This window comes from Felis catus, chromosome B4 (genome assembly GCF_018350175.1).
Source record: "Felis catus isolate Fca126 chromosome B4, F.catus_Fca126_mat1.0, whole genome shotgun sequence".
Taxonomy (NCBI): Eukaryota; Metazoa; Chordata; class Mammalia; order Carnivora; family Felidae; genus Felis; species Felis catus.
In genome coordinates, this window is record NC_058374.1 from 47,101,339 (window position 1) to 47,119,857 (window position 18,519).

General features: G+C 48.4%; 1 protein-coding gene across 3 annotated transcripts; it reads right to left on the reverse strand.

The window, feature by feature from the left end:
* Nucleotides 1–98: 98 nt before the first annotated feature.
* GSG1 (germ cell associated 1) lies at nucleotides 99–16,075 on the reverse strand. Of its 3 annotated transcripts, none has more exons than XM_006933532.5 (6): nucleotides 15,846–16,074; nucleotides 5,939–6,260; nucleotides 4,243–4,290; nucleotides 3,250–3,402; nucleotides 2,467–2,578; nucleotides 99–514 (listed from the first exon to the last, which is right to left on the reverse strand). In XM_006933532.5, the coding sequence occupies exons 1-6, from the start codon at nucleotides 15,891–15,893 to the stop codon at nucleotides 172–174; spliced, it is 1,026 nt and encodes a 341-aa protein (XP_006933594.1). In that variant the 5' UTR covers nucleotides 15,894–16,074; the 3' UTR covers nucleotides 99–171. The 3 variants fall into 3 exon arrangements, with proteins under 3 accessions (XP_006933594.1, XP_006933593.1, XP_019690111.1); XM_006933531.5 differs by having other exon boundaries at nucleotides 4,120–4,290; XM_019834552.3 differs by lacking the exon at nucleotides 4,243–4,290 and having other exon boundaries at nucleotides 15,846–16,075.
* Between the last annotated feature and the right edge of the window lie 2,444 nt (nucleotides 16,076–18,519).

The window sequence follows — 18,519 nt, forward strand, 5'->3', positions numbered from 1 at the left end:
GGAAAAGGGAGCGATGGCACCCGGGCACACACCCCTTTGGTCTTGTACTTTAAGATACTCTTGTTCTTACCCATCAAAACCATGCTTAAGACACAGACTTTGGCTTACGTACATGTTGATAACGAACATGTAAGGTTGGGTTCAGCCTGCCCTCTAAACCCCCCACTACTCCTAACACTGTTCTTCCTCTACGACTGACCCCGCCTCCTCTTCCTTAAGAGCCTGGCTGGGTCCTTGTTGTAATCCCTTGTTGCGGAGCTCTGAGTAGAAGTCAACTCCTTCAGAGACAGAGCGGATGGGCTGATTGGGATACTGGTGGTAGCTGGTCAAAGGACCCCCTGTGTGGGCTGCACATAGCTGCTGGAGGAAACATTGGTGGTGATGTGGCAGGCAAGTCGGGTTTCCTTTGAAGCTCTTACTGTGCTTACACTTGAACTCCAGCACCAACTTGGTGTATGTGTTGAAGGTGGTGACAGCCGATGCCATGCAACAGGTGAAGGAAACCCAGGCCGTGCTAGGGATGAACAAAAAAAATTGCACAGTAAGAACCTGACCTCCTTACAGGTTTCAGGGAAAATACCATGATTCCTTCCTACCAGCAAACTAGGCCGATGCCCCTCAGGGTTTAGGGACCTGCGTGTGCTCCCTCCACCACGTTGTAGGTCAAGAACCATGGGCACGAGGCCTTAGTTTAGTCTGTCTTAGTAGGATACGTTCTGAACGTTTTGTAGTCCAAGGGAATGACTCTTGTAGTCAGTAGTGTGAAGAGTCAGACTAGGAGTTTAACAGATTCGTTTTCACTGGATTGATCCGTTGTCAGTGCTGAGCTCCTTTATTCCCAGTGTGCCTGTTTTATATACATATGTAAACACACATGGCGTGCGCGCGCACACACACACACACACACACACACACACACAGTTTTCTGGACTACTGTTTCCCAAGCTGCAGATACCCTTGTAATCTCCCGAGATTCCACAAACCTGTAGCTCAGCCGTGTAGAGTGGATGCAGCCCAACGCACCCCCTCAGCAACCCCCACACCCTGCCAAAGATTTTCCTTTGTTCAGATCAGATGCTGAGAGTGATCATTCCTCTGCCTTCTTCGTTTTGAGGTTAGCATTCTTAGGGTTCACAAATTGAGCCTCTCAGAGTCGTTCAGGAAATACTACAAATCTGGAGGTATTATAGGTTGTAATAGTGGAATTTGCCTATTATGAAAACAGTGTGGTTCTTGGCTTAAGGGAGTTTATAATGGATGGAAGAGAAGCCGGAGATTGAAGAGAAGCTGGATGGATTTGACAAGGAAAAAAAAAAAAAAACCCACCAGGGAACTGTATCAAACACATTCCTAAAAACTTGGAAAGTCAACCCCTAAATCTCCCCATGATTCTGGGAAGCCCAGGAAACAGGAAGTTGTGTGAGGTTAGTGAGGAATTTCAGGAGGTCAAGTGATGGTTAAAGCCAGGCCACACGCTGGCACAGTGTGTTCCTATCTGCTGCCTCTGACAGACTCAGTGGGCTCAGGTTGGCAATGCTTCTGATGGGGGTTTTGTAGTCTGAGCTCCGCAGATGTTGATGCCAAGAATGGCTTAAAGATAGACACAAGGTGCAAAACCATGTGTCTGGAGAAGAAGTTCTGGTGGCTGGTGGATTAGGCCAAAGACGCCTGAATCAAATGGCCTGTTTCCTATCATGAGAAAAGGGGATAGGATCTCCTAACAGACATGGATGGGCTTCCATATCGCCTCCTTGAGCCCAGCACCGTGTCTTTTCAGCACGATGAAAGTACTTCACAGTAGGGCAACTCCAAGCTGGCGCCCGTGCAGCCGAGACAGCATATTCCTCAAGGGAGAAGGCGAGGAACTCTTAAAGGGGATGTTTACTTGGTGTGTATTTTGCCATGGTGGCTGCTCCTCCTCAAGAGAAATCGAAAACAACTGTCCCCTTCCTTCTTTAAGGGTTAGGGAATGACCAGCAGGGGAGGTTTTCTTTCTCACACAGTTTGGTGGGATAAGAATGGAAGTAGGAGGAAGTTACTCTTCATTACGGGAGAAGAGTCAGCCATTCACAGGCCATGGGACTCCAACCAAGTCTCAAGGCTATCTCTTCGTTGCTCTGTCCTCCAATACCTTGAGCCACAAAATATTTAAAACATGGAGCATCGCTTCCGTAAGTCACATAAAACCAGTCTCGTTTCCCAAAGCAACGTGTGTATTAGGCGAAGAAGCAACTGCTACCACCGTATCATCAGACAAACAGAATCCCTTCCGTAGCTCCCCAGGAGGTGGGGAAAGAATAAATGTGACCTCGTGGGCCAGCCCGCTGGTCCAAAGACCCCCTGATGAGGGATGAAGGATGAAGAGAAGATAGGACGACACGGAGCAAGCACCTGCTTAAGGGCAGAACATCTAATGCAGGTTGGCTGAGGAGGGGGTAAAAGGCTCAGGAGACAGTAAGCACTTACTAGAAGGCCCAGCCATAATTCCAAGCATGTGGCCTCCAGTCTTCTGGACCCACGTTGACCGTTGCCTGGAAGACTTGTGAATACATCATATGGGCCACCATCCCCAGAAGGCCTACAGAGGGAACAGGAAGGCAGCGCCTTTAGAGAGACACTGGCATTGCCGTCTACAGGGAATAGGAGTTTGGAGCAACCGCCTTGTTTTGCATCAGGTGCAGCCTAGGTTGAGAAGTTCCATTACCCAGCTGCCACCACATTCCCAGGGAGACTCATCTGCAATGGGGGCTTCTCCTTGAATGCATAGCTTTCCAATAGGCTGCCCCAGGCTTTAGGTGTAGGGTTATGGGAAAAGTTTCTGCGTCAATGCTGCATTTGGGGCTTTTACTTCTTCCTACCCAGGCCCTGTACGTGAGCTTTATTCCTGATCTGTCTTATATCTGCAGATATAAGATATAAGATGTAAGATAGATATCTGCATCTCTTTCTCTTACTTGATCCAAAAGAGTCTTGAAAAGCTGTGTATATGTGCAACTGAAAAGCAAACCAAACCATATTTCACATACTGGGAAAGCTTGCAAGTAAAAAGAACCTAGAGATAAATCACTTTGCAGAGTACATAATGCTCTAATACAAAATTTCATTTCAACTTAAACATGCCTGCAACGTCCATTCTTTATACCGCCTGTGGGCACCCCGTTCCTGCCCTCCCTACAGACATACACGCCCTGCGGGGGTGCCTCAAAGGCGGCCAGGACACCCACCCCCTCCAGCCCGGGAGGCACGCACCTGACAGGACGGAGGAGATTGCCGCAAAGGCGCTCAGCTTGAGCCCGCAGCCCGGGTTCCCAGTGAGCAGCAGGTCCATCAGTAGCAGGAGGAAGCTGGCGAATTCAAGTCCAATGGAGGAGAACTGGGCTCCCATTGATAACCATAGGATCTCTGTCAGAAACCAGAAGAAGAAGAGCCCTCACCCAGGCAGTTAACTGAACGTGGTACAAATGATGACTATCAGAAGGGAAAAGCCTTGCGGAGTCAGAGAAGGGGAGAATGAGACAGAGCTGGAACCTGCTTGGGAGCTTCCTCCAATTTGGGTCCTTTGCTGTCAGCCCCTCGGCTCTCTCTGCTCACTACCTGATATATAATCAAGTAAACTTGATTGGCTGGAAACACCGTTAGGGAGATTCCAGAAGAAACCATCTAATGGTCATAAAATCTTCCAGGGGCATGACTGCTATGGGTCATTTTTGTCTCTTTTCTCCTTATTGAATTTGGAACGATCAATTTTGTTTCTTTCTCCCTCCCTCCCTCCCTCCCCTTTTTCATTCCATTCCACTAAAAATATATATATAGAAAAAAATATATTTATATGTATATATGGGAGGGAAAAACCCTCTAAGCTTTTCAACATGGTTACTAGGCAATAAGAGGAAGTTAGAGAGGTTGGTTGGAAGCGGTTTTCTATTTGTGAACTTTATTTGTTCCTGCTGTTCCTGTTCTGCATTCCTGCATATGAATGAGCGTCAACTCTGGAAGCAATGCGTGTCAGCCTGTGGGGCTCAGAAGAAGAGAAAAGGAGATCACAGTACAATGCAGAGCGCGGTTGGGCCAGAGAGGCCCAAGTCGACGGCAACTAAATTTGTTATCAAACCCACATACTTGCCACAAGCCCCGGGGGAGGGTGGGGGAGGAAAGCCTTCTCCATCAACCGCTTCCCTCCAAATCGGAGAGTGGGGTGACATGGGCCTTGCAACGTGGCAAACTCCAGTAGTCCTTTCTCACCTCTCTCGGTTGGTGGCGTGAGTTCAATGAAACTTCGGCACCTCTCCCCTGAAACACAGACGAGGTCTGACGTCAGGGAGGGGTGAAAACTTTGCCCCCAGTCTCCCACCTGGTTCAGCTCCATCCGTTCAGACCAGTGCCTGCCCGCATACAGTAGGCAGGCAACGGCATAGGCTAGAATTCCTCAGGATTAATTTCTCCCCGCGCCCCGCCCCGCCCCGCCCCGATTCCAGACAGTGAAGATGAGAACATCGCTGAGAGGGCTTCCGCGGGGAAACGTCCCCATTTCTCGTGCCGGGAAGGGTTCACAATCCTAGTGTCAACCTTTTGCTGCCGCTGTACCACTGGTCTGAAATGGCTCTCGATTGTTTCCAGGACCGGGGTTGGAGCAGTGCTAAGCAGAACGTTCATTCTAAATCTAAATATACACGCATTTATATTTCTCTTCCATCTCCTTTTTTCCCTTAGCCCAAATTGGGAGAAATGGCATGTGGTTAATTGTACACAATTCTGGGCTTTAGAGAAACTTGACTAGCAAGTGACCTCTGAATGCTTTGCGCAGGGGGGAGGGGGGGTGTCCTTAGGCCAACTGCTCCTGACCGAGAACCACAAGTGAAGGAATGCACAATGACAGGGCACCGCTCTGCCAGTATGCGCTGAGTGGCGGGAGACCTGGGAGGGTCAAGGGCACCCTTACAGGGTCTAGTTACCCTCTTTGGGCTTCAGTTCCCTGACCTGGTAAATTATAATGAGAATACTTAGAAGGAGAAAACCCTTTTGGGGGCGGGGAGGAAGGGGCTCTACAGGTAACCTACTCTGATCCTTCCATCTCACCTGTGAGAAAATCAAGGTCTGTAGAGAGGAAGCTGCTCATATAAGGTCACAGCTAGGCAGAGCCAGGGCTTTTTCTAGAAGAATTATATCTCCTCCCTTGGGTCTCCAAACGGCAATCCTAACTCACTAGAGTGGGAATTCTCATGATGTTACAAGTCTAAATGAAACCCTTTAAGGGTAATGCTATTTTAAATTTTTTTTTTCAACGTTTATTTATTTTTGGGACAGAGAGAGACAGAGTATGAACGGGGGAGGGGCAGAGAGAGAGGGAGACACAGAATCGGAAACAGGCTCCAGGCTCTGAGCCATCAGCCCAGAGCCCGACGCGGGGCTCGAACTCACGGAGCACGAGATGGTGACCTGGCTGAAGTCGGACGCTTAACCGACTGGGCCACCCAGGCGCCCCAAGGGTATTGCTATTTTAAACCAGAGGGTCTATGAGACAGTCAGGAGGGGAAAAGCCAGATGGCCTTTGACCCTATTAAAAGGGAGTTCTGGGGCGCCTGGGTGGCTCAGCTGGTTACATGTCAGACTCTTGGTCTCTGCTCAGGTCATGATCTCACAGTTCGTGGGTTTGGGGCTCTGTGCTGGCGGCGGGGAGCCTGCTTGAAATTCTCTCTCTCCGCCCCTCTCTCTCCCTTCTCTCTCTGCCCCTCCCCTCCCTAGCTCACGTGGGCTCGCTCTCTCTCGGTCTCTCAAACATAAATAAAACTTCAAAGAAAGAAAAAGGGAGTCCGAGGAGAAGGGACACAACACAGAGGTGGGAGATGCCGAGCCCGGGGGTGGGGCCCAGCCGGGGATGGCGAGTGCCACTGCCCCCTAGTTCTTTGGCTGGGTAAGGTCCCCCGGGTGAGGAGCCCACCTGGTTCTTCCACGCTTTCCTCACAGGATAGCCACATGCCACTCCAGAAGGTATGGAAGGAGAAGCGGTCATCCCCAGCCTCCCAGCTGTATTGCACCACCTCCTGGGATGATGTGTTGTTGGTGCTGCTCCCATCCAAGGGCACCGGCACGTCAAAGCATTTGGCTGCCAGACCTTTTCCGCACACGGGCTTGGGCACCTTCTGTGTGCCCACAAACCAGTAGTTGCTGAGCAGGGATACTGTGGAGAGGCTGAGTGACAGCATGTTGAGGATGGCAGATAGGAATGCCCGTTGGCCATAGAAGCCCTGGGAGAGCTCCACCTGTAACAGACCAACGGGAGCGGAGAAGCTGATTGCAGAGCCCCCTCGGGGATCTGGACAGGGTGCCCGATCCTGAGGCTCCCTGGGCTCAAGCCACGCCCCTCCCCTGTGCCAGGCACAGCCCGCCCCGGGGGCTCTCTCCAAGGAGCCGTGTGGAGGCTCAGCTTTAGCAGTGGCCCGGAGAAGACGCCGTGGCGATGCTGTTTGTTTAAGCTGGACCTTATTACACGAACATGTTTACTGAGGATGATCTGAATAAGGATCAGATAATAACCTCAGTCAGAATGCGATTCAGCCACTGAGCTAGTCTATCTCAAGCTGAGTAAAAGAATTGTGGTCGCTCTAATGCTCTTGCTGAGAATTGTTTTGATTTTGTCTTCACTGGAACGTAGTAGCCCTGATGGGCTGAGGTATTTGCTATTGTAACAGCAGAAGTTTTTGCTGCCCTCTTCTCTGCCTGACAGATTCCTCGGAGAGGAGAGGAAAGGGGGATATGTTCTCTCGATAAACATTAAAGTGGCTCACCCCAGTCAGGGGGCGGGGAGCAAGGATTAGGGCCTTCAGGATTAAAGAAGGCAGTGGACCAACTGGGACGCGGGGCTGTTGAGACCCCGGGAGAGGAGATGGGGCTACAGGTTCTGAGAGATGGTGATCTGGGTCCGGCTTTCACACACTGCCACAGAGATGACAGAATCTCAAATGGGAGGTATCCAGGTGGTGCCCGTGGAGACTGGACACCAAGTGTCATGGTCATGGAGCCACAGGGAGGGTGCCCTCGGCCACTGGGGAGGAACTGGAGGGGCACCTCCACTGCTCGAGGCAGCAGTGGTGCCTGCCTCACAGCGGGGACAGTGTGTGGCCGCAGAAAGATCTGTGGCCCGTGTGGCTCTGGCCGGAGCCCCTGACCTCCTCCTCATTTTTAGCCTAAGAGGAGAGCCAGCTGAAAAATGACTAATAGTAGATATTTCAACCCTGACGAGTGGTGGCTCGGAGCCAGACTGAACTTTAGAAAATAAAGAAATCTAACTGGTCTTGCACTTTTGTGTTATGGAGATGTTTATACTGTTACATTAATACATACGGAACAGAAAAGAAGCCCATATTTAGTTGCTGACAGACGCTTCTTAAGTAAACTATCTCGAGCTTTCCGGGGGATCTCTCATATCAGAATTAATCAGACCTAAATCTTCTTAGCTTAAGAAACGTAAATAAAACCATAGCTAAATGGGACAGGCTCATAAATCTGCCTCATCATCTCCAGCTTAGCATTTTCTACATTTAACAGAGAACTTTATCTTAGAAATGTAACAGTTTGTTCTTCAGAATTTCCAGGGACTAAAACAGTGCATGCCACAGATAAAGGACAGATTATTTATGGCAATAAGAAATATATAAGGTTCATATGCATATAAAAATCAATACATAAAATACATGATAAAACAACTTCTGGAAAGCAATCTGCTAACATGATTTTTTTTTAAAAGCACTCAACAAATTAAATCCCCCAAGAATTGTCAGTCTGTGCAAGACTCTGGGTGACCTTGGTAAAGACTGAAAAACCACAGCATCAGGAATGAAGAAAGATCTTATATTACCAGGTATGGAAGTCACATATTGCCCCTGTCCCCCCAGAAGAATGCTTTCATCTTGTTTTTAGTTCTGAAATCTATTGGTTTAGTCATTGCTCTGTTACTATAAGTTACTCTTTCTAATTATTTTCACATCCATTGCTTGAACAGGCAACGGACTTCCAGATGAAACATCTTCATTAATCATTCTGTATACAGACTGAGCTAATGATTTAGGCAATTCTATATTTTCAGCAACTATGTGGCTTGGAGATTTGACTACTATCACATCGGATTTTTTTCTTTACCCTCAATCCATTTCAAGTCACACGTATTTGTAAGTTATTCTGCAGACTGTTGCCAGAGAAGAATAATGAACCCCACACCATGGTATAACCACTTTGCAGCACCAAGGTGATAACCAATTTAAGGAAGCAGTGAGTTGAGAGACAAAGGATGAACTACAGCTTGGAGTAAAGCTCAAAGAGGCTGCTTCTAGAAGGAGTGTCCTACCAAGGATGGACACAAGGAGACTCATTCAAGAATCATTTTGATTATTGAATGGGAATTCATTCAAGAGCCCTTTCGAGAATTATCTTCAACACTTACAGTACTGCGCCCTTCATCCTGTATTTTATTTCTCCTCTAAACATGTCCTTTTCTCTCCAGGATTCAGATACCTCTTGCATTGGAAGGCCAAGTCTAATTTTGCAATGGTCTCTTTAAGGTCATCATGAAGGGGTAGCAGCCATAAGAAAATTTTATCTTTGCATATGCTGACAAGTCCCGCGCCAAGGTGACTCTCTACTCTTGAGAAAAGGGGCAGAGAGTGGCTTCCCTTGACACTCTGGCTCAGGCCAATTGGAAGTGCATAGGTGCCAAAACTTCACTAATTCTTCCATCGACAGAGGTTAACAGAAAAACTCAGAATTAACATAGACAACACATTGATGAGCCAGACACACCTCTAAATCAGGTGCAAAATAACCATGGAATGTACGTTCTGAGCAATAAGAGCGGGAAGCTGGGTTACCTTGGCCATGGTCAGCGACTTGCTGCTTGTCTGAAGGACCACGGATGCCATCTGTGCCCCAAATCCCTTTGGTTTAATGTTGACAGAGTGAAACTGCCTTCCCACCCTCCCGCCTCCCGGCCGCTCCCTCCTCCTCTACCTCCTATTTTTTTGGAGTGCCTCTTGATTAAACCGCTGCCTTTGCAGGGAACGTGGGCATTTAATAATTGACAATGCAATCATGGCCCAGCTGTTCTGGAAGATTACATGGGAGAGCTTGCCAATCGGGATCCAGGATTAAGCACAAAGAAGCAAGGACCTGCGTTCTCAGAGGGACGGGTCTTTAAAAAGTAAGTGAAGATTCAGTTTCCATCTGACTGCCGTTCCCTCGGTAGCTGGTGGGACTGGGCTTGATTTTATGGCAGTCACAGAAAATATTACAGGGCATAGGAAGAAGAATGTTTATTTTTTTAAAAAGTGTTTCTAAAACTTTAAAAAAGTAATTTGACAAATCAGTAAGGGGTGGATTGCATATCTTCTTGCGGCCAGCCACCTGAGAACCAGGAATTCTTTCTGTCCTCAAAAATTGTACCAATTAGGGGCGCCTGGGTGGCGCAGTCGGTTAAGCAGCCGACTTCAGCCAGGTCACGATCTCGCGGTCCGTGAGTTCGAGCCCCGCCTCGGGCTCTGGGCTGAGGGCTCAGAGCCTGGAGCCTGTTTCCGATTCTGTGGCTCCCTCTCTCTCTGCCTCTCCCCCGTTCATGCTCTGTCTCTCTCTGTCCCAAAAATAAATAAAAAAAAAAACGTTGAAAAGAAAAAAAAAATTGTACCAATTAATTGGGATGGCAAGGAAGGAGCTCGTTCTGCAGCTGCTTTTGATTCTCCAAATACCCGATGCCACACATTTTTTTTTGTCCTGGGTGCCTTTGGAGGCGCTCTTTTTTCTACCTGGAATGTCCTCAGTCCCTTTTTATCTGGCGATCTGCCTCTTATCAAGAGTAGTGTGAAGGCCACTCATTCTTGGAAAATGTTTCTTTTCTCTCGAAGAACAACCCCCTCCTCTCTGTCCTTCCGTACTGCACCCCTCTCGTAATGCTTTCTGTGAGTTCATGTTAGTTGGCTTGATCGCCACTCTCTAATTGGAGAGCAGAGGTTCTCAATTCTGCCTGAGCATCAGAACAGCCTCTGAGCGTCAGAAAACTGAAAGATACTCAGATTCCTGGGCCCCATCCTGAGATTCCACAGTAAGGCTGAGTGAGATCCAGGAATGTGCAATTGTAGAAAACTCTTCGTATATACCCAGGGATGGACATCTGGTTTCTGGTTCCGCAGGTAAAGAGCTTGGAAGTTGCCACTTCAGCTTTACAATGAGGAAAAGGCTGAACAGACTGGAAAATATACAGCCGGGGAATGAACGTACCATGAAGTAATACCTGTTTGATCCATTTTGGGGCTTAGGTTTAACGAAACCCTTCGTGTTCTACCCCGGCCCTCCCCCGCCTCTTCCAGATTTGCCACCAACCAAGCCATGGTTTTCCTGTTGTGTATTTGTACAGTTAGTTTGGGGACTCAAAGGCCCGCTCCCCTCTGACAGAATTAATCCAGATTGTAGCCAGATGGGTGTCTCTGGATCTTGCTTCCTACTCTTCTAGGACTGATGTAACAGCACATTTGACACGCATGTGCTTATGCCCAGGCGTTGATTCTCCGTTTCACCCAAAGGACCCTTAATTCATTGTGGCAGAGCTCTCTCTCTGGGAGAAGGGAGGAGGAATTTTGTGGTCACTTTTCACGTTTCAACTGGCTACAGCTTTTGTCCTGACGCTGGGTGGCACTGTCTCCTCATGTTTTTCCTCTTCCGTCCTGAACTCCAGTCATGGGGTGCAGGTGGTTGTCCCTCCCTGCGGGGAATGGCTCTTTTTTCTTCCTTTGGCCTCCTCCCCGCTCACTAATCTATACAATGCCATGTGTCAGCCTTTTGGAATTCAGGGCTCGGAACGAACTCTGGGAGCATCCAGCCGCTCCCTCGAGGACATCTCGCAGGATTATTTCCTGTAGCACATTTTTTTTGTGTGTGTGTGGCCAGTTCCAGTTCCAGTGACTCAATAGATCCTCAAATACCTCCCATGGGAAATACAACTCCACGGTGTCAGAAAATAGAGTTCGCCAATGTTTCCTGATGAGTTTTGTGCACATTTTTCTTTATTGAATCGTATCCTCATTCCCTTTTCCACCCCAGAACAGTGAACAATTCTTTTCCCTGCTCTGTGCTTACACCCTTCAAATACTTGCAGACGCTTCTCATATCCCGCTTGAGTCACTGTTTGGCACGGTCTGATGTCTTTGGTTTTTATTGCCTCTGCTCAGAAACCGCACCCCCTCTGCCCTCATAGCATTACATGTGCCTTCTCCAAGGGAAAGGGGACGGGAGCGGCACAGGCTGGAGGTTATGTGAGGAGGCCTAGAGGTAGACTGAGTGAAGCCAGGGACATTTTGGCTCTGGGGTCTTCTGCTAACTCAGGCCCTTTCCCAGCCTGTTACATACTCCTCATTTTGTATGATTCTTCTTAAAGAGAGCCTCCAAAGTTACATTACTTTAGGCCTCCCCAAAGCCTGAATCCACCCCTTCGAAGGCTGGCTCTTTGCATGGCTGGGCTGGCTGGCTACTAGCTGTGACCCATCTCGAGGACAACCTCCTTCCCCGAGGACCCTATGCCACAATGTCTAATTTCCCCTTTTTGATGAACCATGAGGTTCTCTGTCTGGCATCCCACTCACTTCCTTTCATTATAATTTAGGCATGTTAATATTTTTTTCTTCTCTTTCCTCTCTTAGAACAGAAAAAGTCATTGCTAGTCAGTGCACCATGACTATAATTAGGTTGGGCTCAGAAGCTCATGACTCAGGACAGACACAAAGATTCCACATCCCCAAACAGTATTTAACTTTGGTATGTTGGACTGTTACCATGTCAGGACGATTCCCCATAGGGATGTATAGGTGACTCAGCATTTATGACATCACTAAACCAAGGGTTGGGACTAACCTATACTTGCTAAGGTCCTCAGTCCCTGTTCCCTGCACTGTACGAAACCATATTTATTAAGTACACACAAAGGGAAATGATGGTTTGGGGACACCCACACAAACTCTGTAAACAGGAATCCAATTTATTGTTTTGTGAATACAGTGTCCATTAGACATGATTAAAACAATGGGTAAGAATGCTGAGCCAGAGAAAATTGCATAGCATACCACTTCCCTAAGGCAAAGCCTCGTGGCAAATCGCTTCTTGTCTGTCCCCCGCTCCATTATCAATAGTGGCCTCTTCTCCCAGGATAGGTTCATTTGCCCTCCCTAGCAGTAGTATCTCTGTCCTTTGCCCAGGAGTCAGATTATCTGACCCATGACCCATTAACTAATCCCTTTCTGTTACTCAGCAGACAAAAAGCTGGAGTGGAATGCGAAATGTTTCTGCTGTCGCTGGCTCCGATCTACATGCCCCTGTTCTTTGTTCCTGCATGTTCTACCGTGTGCCTCTCAGGCAGCTCATAACATGCTCACTTGACTTTAAGTCGCTAGATACAGGAGCAGCTGTGTTTTATTCATTGTTGATCGTCAGCGCCCAGCACTTTCTAACATCCGGGAATCAGTGAGTGAGGTTTGTAATGGAAACCAGGCTCAGAATACAATGAGGAAGCCTATGGGTGAAGAGCACATGTGAATAAAGAAAAGTGTCCCAAACAGTCTTTTATTGTTAAGGGACACGCAAATCTTCCTGATTCCCATACAGGAGAACAGTGAGAAGGTAGAAGGTCCACAGGTCCACAGACACACCCTGTGCCTTTCTACACAGATGCACCCATAGTTTCACTGAACAGATCCGCTGCCAATACATTTCCTCCCACCTGTGGAAACATTCCTGCTTTTTGATGAGCAAAGCCCAGAAAACAGCAGTGATCTCACGAACGAGTATTATCTTTGGTTCACAGATAGCAGGGTACAAACAGATTGCTTAAAAGCCAGTGACGGATTGGAAATGCCATGTCCTTTCCCAAGCTCTGTGATTCCCTAGTGATTGGAACCCATTCGGATGACATATCTTGAGCCATCTGAGATTTCACAGCTCCACAGCTCACAGAATCACTGATAAAACGAGGAATGTCTTCACGCAGGACATTTTGATAGGCCTCCCAGCCCAGAAGGGAAGAGTCATGTCACCAAAGTGCCCATGCCGAATGTCCAAAATATTAACATAGGACCCTTAGCTGTGGGATTTCTCAGCCTCAGGTTAACCTCACCCCCAAGTGTTTAGTGTGCGCATGGCCCCAGAACAGGGGCGTGTAGACTAAATACGACTCCTTTCTAACATGGGTCCCCAGTTGAGTTCTGGGAACGCTTCTACTTATGTCGAGTGGGAAGGACTGAAGAATAGCATTTGGGGGCCTCTCCTCTGTCGCCTTTCCCTTTCCGTTGTTGGTGGAATTGTTAGAGGGCTTTTGCTAATGCAGTCATTTCCAGGAGAGGAAGCGGCCTTTCTTCCATGCCCTAAGCAGCTGGAGTGAATCAGAGCGGCAGCCACATCTGCACATCCTGTGGGGCAATCGCTCACGCGCGGGTGACCGAGCCCTCGGGGCCTGCCGGGGCTGGGGGCTCTTGGGGACCGCGGGGCGGGAAGGGGCGCCGAAGGGGAGCGGCCTCCCCAGGGATGCTCAGGGCCCGGAGCTGGGCCGCCCCATTTGCACTCCGCGCGCGCCCCCCTCGTCCCTACTTTTCTGCTCTCCCTCCCCCCTGCGGTCGCGGTGTCCGAGCCCCGCCGAGTCCCCGCCGACTCTCTTCGCCCCCCCTCCCTCCATGAGTAACACCTCCGCCCCCGGTTTACTATGGCTCCCCGGTCGCCTAGCAGCGGGCGCGCGTTGCCATGGCGACGCGCCCGGAGCGTGTTTTGAATTGTTTGGCGAGGCCCCGCCCTAGCGGCTGAGCGCTGGGGACGCGAGCGGGTGGGGCCGGGGACTGGGGCCGGGGACTGGGGCCGGGGACTGGGGCCGGGGACTGGGGCCGGTCTTCCTCTCCAGGCTCCTGCGTCCGCTGACGGCCGCGGCCCGGGGCCTCCCGAGACCAGGAGCCGGCGAGAGCTGGCGAGAGGGAGGCCGGGCCGCCGCCACGTGGTGCCCAAGGCTGGCCTGCTGGCCGGCGGCGGCTCCTGCGCCGCCCGGGTCATCCGATCATCTCGTCACGCCCCGGCCTGTAGGCCTGAGGGTCAGGAGGTTCGGGGTGCAGGGGAGCCCAGAGTCCGGCGTTTCCCAGCCCCCGCCCTTCCCCTAAAGGCTCAGGCCCCTGGCCGCTGTTCTAAAGCAAGACTGTGTCTTTGCCTCCTTTCGTGGGCCCAAGAGGGGAAACTGGGACACCGAGAAGCCTCAGTAGTTCTGGGTTCTCGTCACTACTCCGCCCACCGCTGGACTCACGATTTCGGCCAAGTTACACAACCTACCTGAGTGATTCAGAAGTAAATTGGGAGAGAGTTGTTCCTCACGGTCCCGCCGTGAAGACCAAGAGGCCTCGTGAAAGTGTGGAGGAAGGGGAAGGGAATCTACGGTGTTTCGGACACCTTGCTAGGCTCCTCACAAACATCTCCTTGAACCCTCACAATAGGCCTGAAGGACAGGTGGTTTCCAGAGGGAGCATTTGACTTGCTCCAGGCCGCAATGCTAGTAAATGGTGGAGTCAATATTCAGTCTCTTGTTTCAACCCCAGGCTGCCCCTCCGTAAAGGGGAGGCGCACACACTTAAAGACAGGGATCGCAGGACAGAGTATGGAAACGTACACAGAATGATGCCGCGCATTGTGTTTTATACTTCAGATATACAGATAAACTTCCATACCCCCTCTGTCTCTCCTAAATCAATAGTCAATAAAATTTACCATGTCTGGCTTTTTCTATCGCGTTCTTGCCCATTTCTGTGGGTTCTCCCATTTATGACCTATTCACTTTGGGTTTCTAGCCTTTCTTTTGTGATCCCTAATATCCAGCCAATTAACAGCACACCACATTGCTCTGTGTGCGTGAGTGTGCGTGCGGGTTTTAGTTCTCTGGCGAATTGCAAGCTTCATTTTTCTCTCCCGAGAAAGGCGAGAAGAATGAGAATGAACCTTTGCTTTTTTAGTAACCCTCTGAGCGGAAAGATGGCAGTTCCCAACTATCTCAGATGGGAGGCAAGTCATTTCCAGATGTGAGTTCTCCTAAACAAGCCAAGACATCTTTTGCCGACCGTGAGGGTCTTCCTGGAGCTGCAAGGATCCCTGCAGATTCTCCCAGGTTCCCCGAGCCAGAAAGAGCCCAACTAAGGTTGTGCTGTCCTTAGTTCCAGTAGATTCCAGATCAGAGCTCACTACCAGCGGGACCATGGGGATGCCTCACCTTTTTCTGGCAGAGAACTTAACATCTGCTCTTTCTTCGTTAGAGTGATACACAGCTCTGTGGTTACCACTACCGCTGAGCCTTTTACCAGGAACCAGATTTTGGCAGCGGGAATCATACAGATGGGAGGGAGGAAAGGAGAACTAGAGGGCTCTAAGTAGTCCTGGGAGCAGCAAGGAAAAGCAAGATGAAGAGGCAAAGGAGGAGGGAAGGGAAGTATAATGGAAGAAGATGAAAAAAACCCCAAGGCCGAGGTATGGCCATCACCAGGTTTATCAATAAAAATGGGGCTTGAGTAACAAATTTTGATCCTGTTTTGTATAATCCCATGGTGTGTTCTCAGGCTCCTTACCATGAGCATGTGAAACAAGGCAGTGAATTTTTATAAGCTGTATTACAAATCCACCATAAGGGGTACGATGCAGGGGAGAGTCGTGAGATTTCAAAAATTTTGTTGTGATGACGTGTTGTCGGACTGAACTGTTGAATTTCTATACGGTATACCTGAAACTACCATTTCACTGTGTGTCAACGAACCGGATTTAAATAAAACCGAAAAAAAAAAAATATAAGTCTTGGTACCTACCTTCTGGGTGAGACAAACATTTTGAGTCAGTTGGGAGGGTTTGCTCATTCACTTTTGAAGCTCTGAGGCAAGGGTGTTTCCGTTTCTCTTCGGCTCTGCCTTAATCGGTTGCACGGAATGAGTTTCTGGTGTGAAGACGAATGAGGTCCCCTCTTGCCAGCAGAGGGGTGAGGTGGTGTGAGATGGGCTGCCGGAGATGGGAAGGATATCCTGCGGCCCAGGGCGGGTGGGGCTGGCTGACACAAGAGGTTTTCTCTGTGACATCACAGCGGGAGGTAGGGATATCTCTGCTGCCCACCCCCCGCCTCCTCTCGCCACCCCCAGAAGGATGGGGGGGCCACTCTGGGGTACCTGCCAGAGACCTGGCTATCTTCTGAGTCAACCTGACCTGGGCTGCTGTTCCTGGGCAGAAGAACACGCTCCCTGCCGGGGATCCTTGTAAACCAGCAGATTCTGAAGGCCTGGGATGGTTCCCACACGTGGCTGACCACACTGAGGCGGGAGGTTCTAGACCAGTGCCGTCAGGGAGAAATACAATATGAACCATACATGTAATTTACAATTTTCTAGGAGCCACATTTAAAAAAGTAAAATGGACACACATGTTGCGATGCGACAATGGTATCTTATGCGGCGGTATCATCAGAATAAAATGTAGTCCTCCTCAGAGCAATAAAGTTGGGTTCAATGGAAAAATAGCTGACACTGACGAAAATGAAATGAGCTCCAGCGGTGCCTGGGTGGCTCAGTCAGTTAAGCGTCTGACCCTTGATTTTGGCTCAGGTCATGATCTCATGGTTTGTGGGTTTGAGCCCAGCATCGAGCTCTGTGCTGACAGTTCAGAACCTGCTTGGTTTTCTGTCTGGCTCTCTCTCTGACCCTCCCCTGCTTGTTCTTTGTCTCTCTCTCAAAATAAATAAAAATAAACTTAAAAAAAAAAAACCTTATAAAAGAAAGAGAGCTTCAATTCCTTGGTTGCATTAGTCACCTAAGGGCTCGGTAACCACGTGACCAGTAGCTACTGTATTGGATAACACAGCTCTAGACCATTCCCAGAAAAGGCAAGAATGTGCAGAAATTATCATTCCAGTATCTGGAAATCTAGTTGATGTTCACTAATACAATTTTAATAATACATAACAAGGATCTGGGAGCTATTGACACTGAGACGTAACTCTGAGGTTTAAAGAGCAAGGTGGTGTCTTTCCCATTATTCCAGCTAAGAGTCTGGATGGGGGCTTTCTGTCCTGTGAGACAGGTCACCCTCAGTCCACCCCTGAGCTTTGCCTGCGTGCCCCTCACTGGGATTCCCTCCTCTTCTTTGCTACCCCACCTAAATCCTACACAACCTTCAGGACGCGTGATTCCAGTCTCTATTCAGCCCAGAGCCTTCTCTTGTGATTCTAGTTATCTCCTCTCTCCCTTTCCTCTGAACTTGTATAGCATGTATGATCCGATTGTACACTGGGGAGCTTCGTATTCACTAAGATGCCTAAGTAAATGCCTAAGGGAGGACACCAGATTGAAATTATCTATTGATAACTTGAACAAAAGGAATTGACATGCCTCGTTCTTGGCATGTTTCAACTTGATCAAGATGTCGGTTCTCTCTAAGTTAATTTACAAATTTAATGTAACCCTAATACAAATACCGGTGAGCATTTCTAAAGAGCAAGACAAGTTGATGTTAAAGTTCATTTAGGAAAACAGACGCACAACACTAGCTAGGAAATACTGGAAGGAAAGAGCTCTGAGGGAGACCAACCCTAACAGATACTAAGGCAGGCTGCAAGGCCTCTATAATGAACACGATGTGGTGTTGGTACACAACTAGCAAACAGATCAATGGAATAGAAGAGGAAGTCCAGAAATACACGCAGCTCCATATAGACACCCAGTATGTGATAAAGGTGATATCCATAATTACTGGGGCAAAGATGATCTTTTTAACAAATGACATTGGGACACACTTGGATAGCTATTTAGAAAAATGTAAATTGTATCCATTTTTATGCCATATACAAGGATAAACTCTAAACGGACCAGAGATCTGAATGTAAAAAAAATGAAATTATACAAGTGCCAGAAGAACGTGTGGGCAAATTACTTCACAATCTGGGTGAAAAAGAGGCTTTCAGACTATGGCTCAAAATCCAGATACTAGATAAGAAACGATTGATAAATTTGACTACGTTAAAAAACAAACAACAAAAACCTTCTCCATGGCAAAAATCACCATAAACAAAGTAAAAAACAGATCATAAACTGGGAGAAAATATGAGTAATACATATGACAGATAAAAGGCTACTCTCCCTAACATATAAAGATTTTTCAGACATTAAGGGAGAAAAGAGATCAAAATTCCCTTAGAAAAAAACGGGCAAAATTAAGAAACAGGCAATTCAAGAAAAGAGACATATAAGTGGCCCTAAATATATGAAAAGATGTTCACCTTCATTTATAGTCAGAGTAGTGCATATTGGAAAAAAAACAATGGAATCTCATTTCTCATCTGGCAGACTGGCAAAATTCAAAACCTTGACAATAGAACTCTATTGATAAGGCTGTGGGGGAAACAGGCACTTTCATTCATTGCTAGTAGAAATCCAAAATGGTACCAGCCCCTTGGAGGAGAACTGGCAACATTGAGCAAGACTACACGTGTGTTTATCC

Bases quoted from the DNA above. Each gene is read 5' to 3' on its own strand.
- GSG1 (XM_006933531.5), bottom strand. From the start codon at position 15,893: ATGAGCAAACCCTCCCAACTGACTCAAAATGTTTGTCTCACCCAGAAG. The intron at 3,403-4,119 runs GTATGTGGGTTT...GGTTTCTGACAG, and splicing joins TCCCCCGGGGCTTGTGGCAA to AGATCCTATGGTTATCAATG. The intron at 2,579-3,249 runs GTGCGTGCCTCC...TTCCCTCTGTAG, and splicing joins AATCTCCTCCGTCCTGTCAG to GCCTTCTGGGGATGGTGGCC.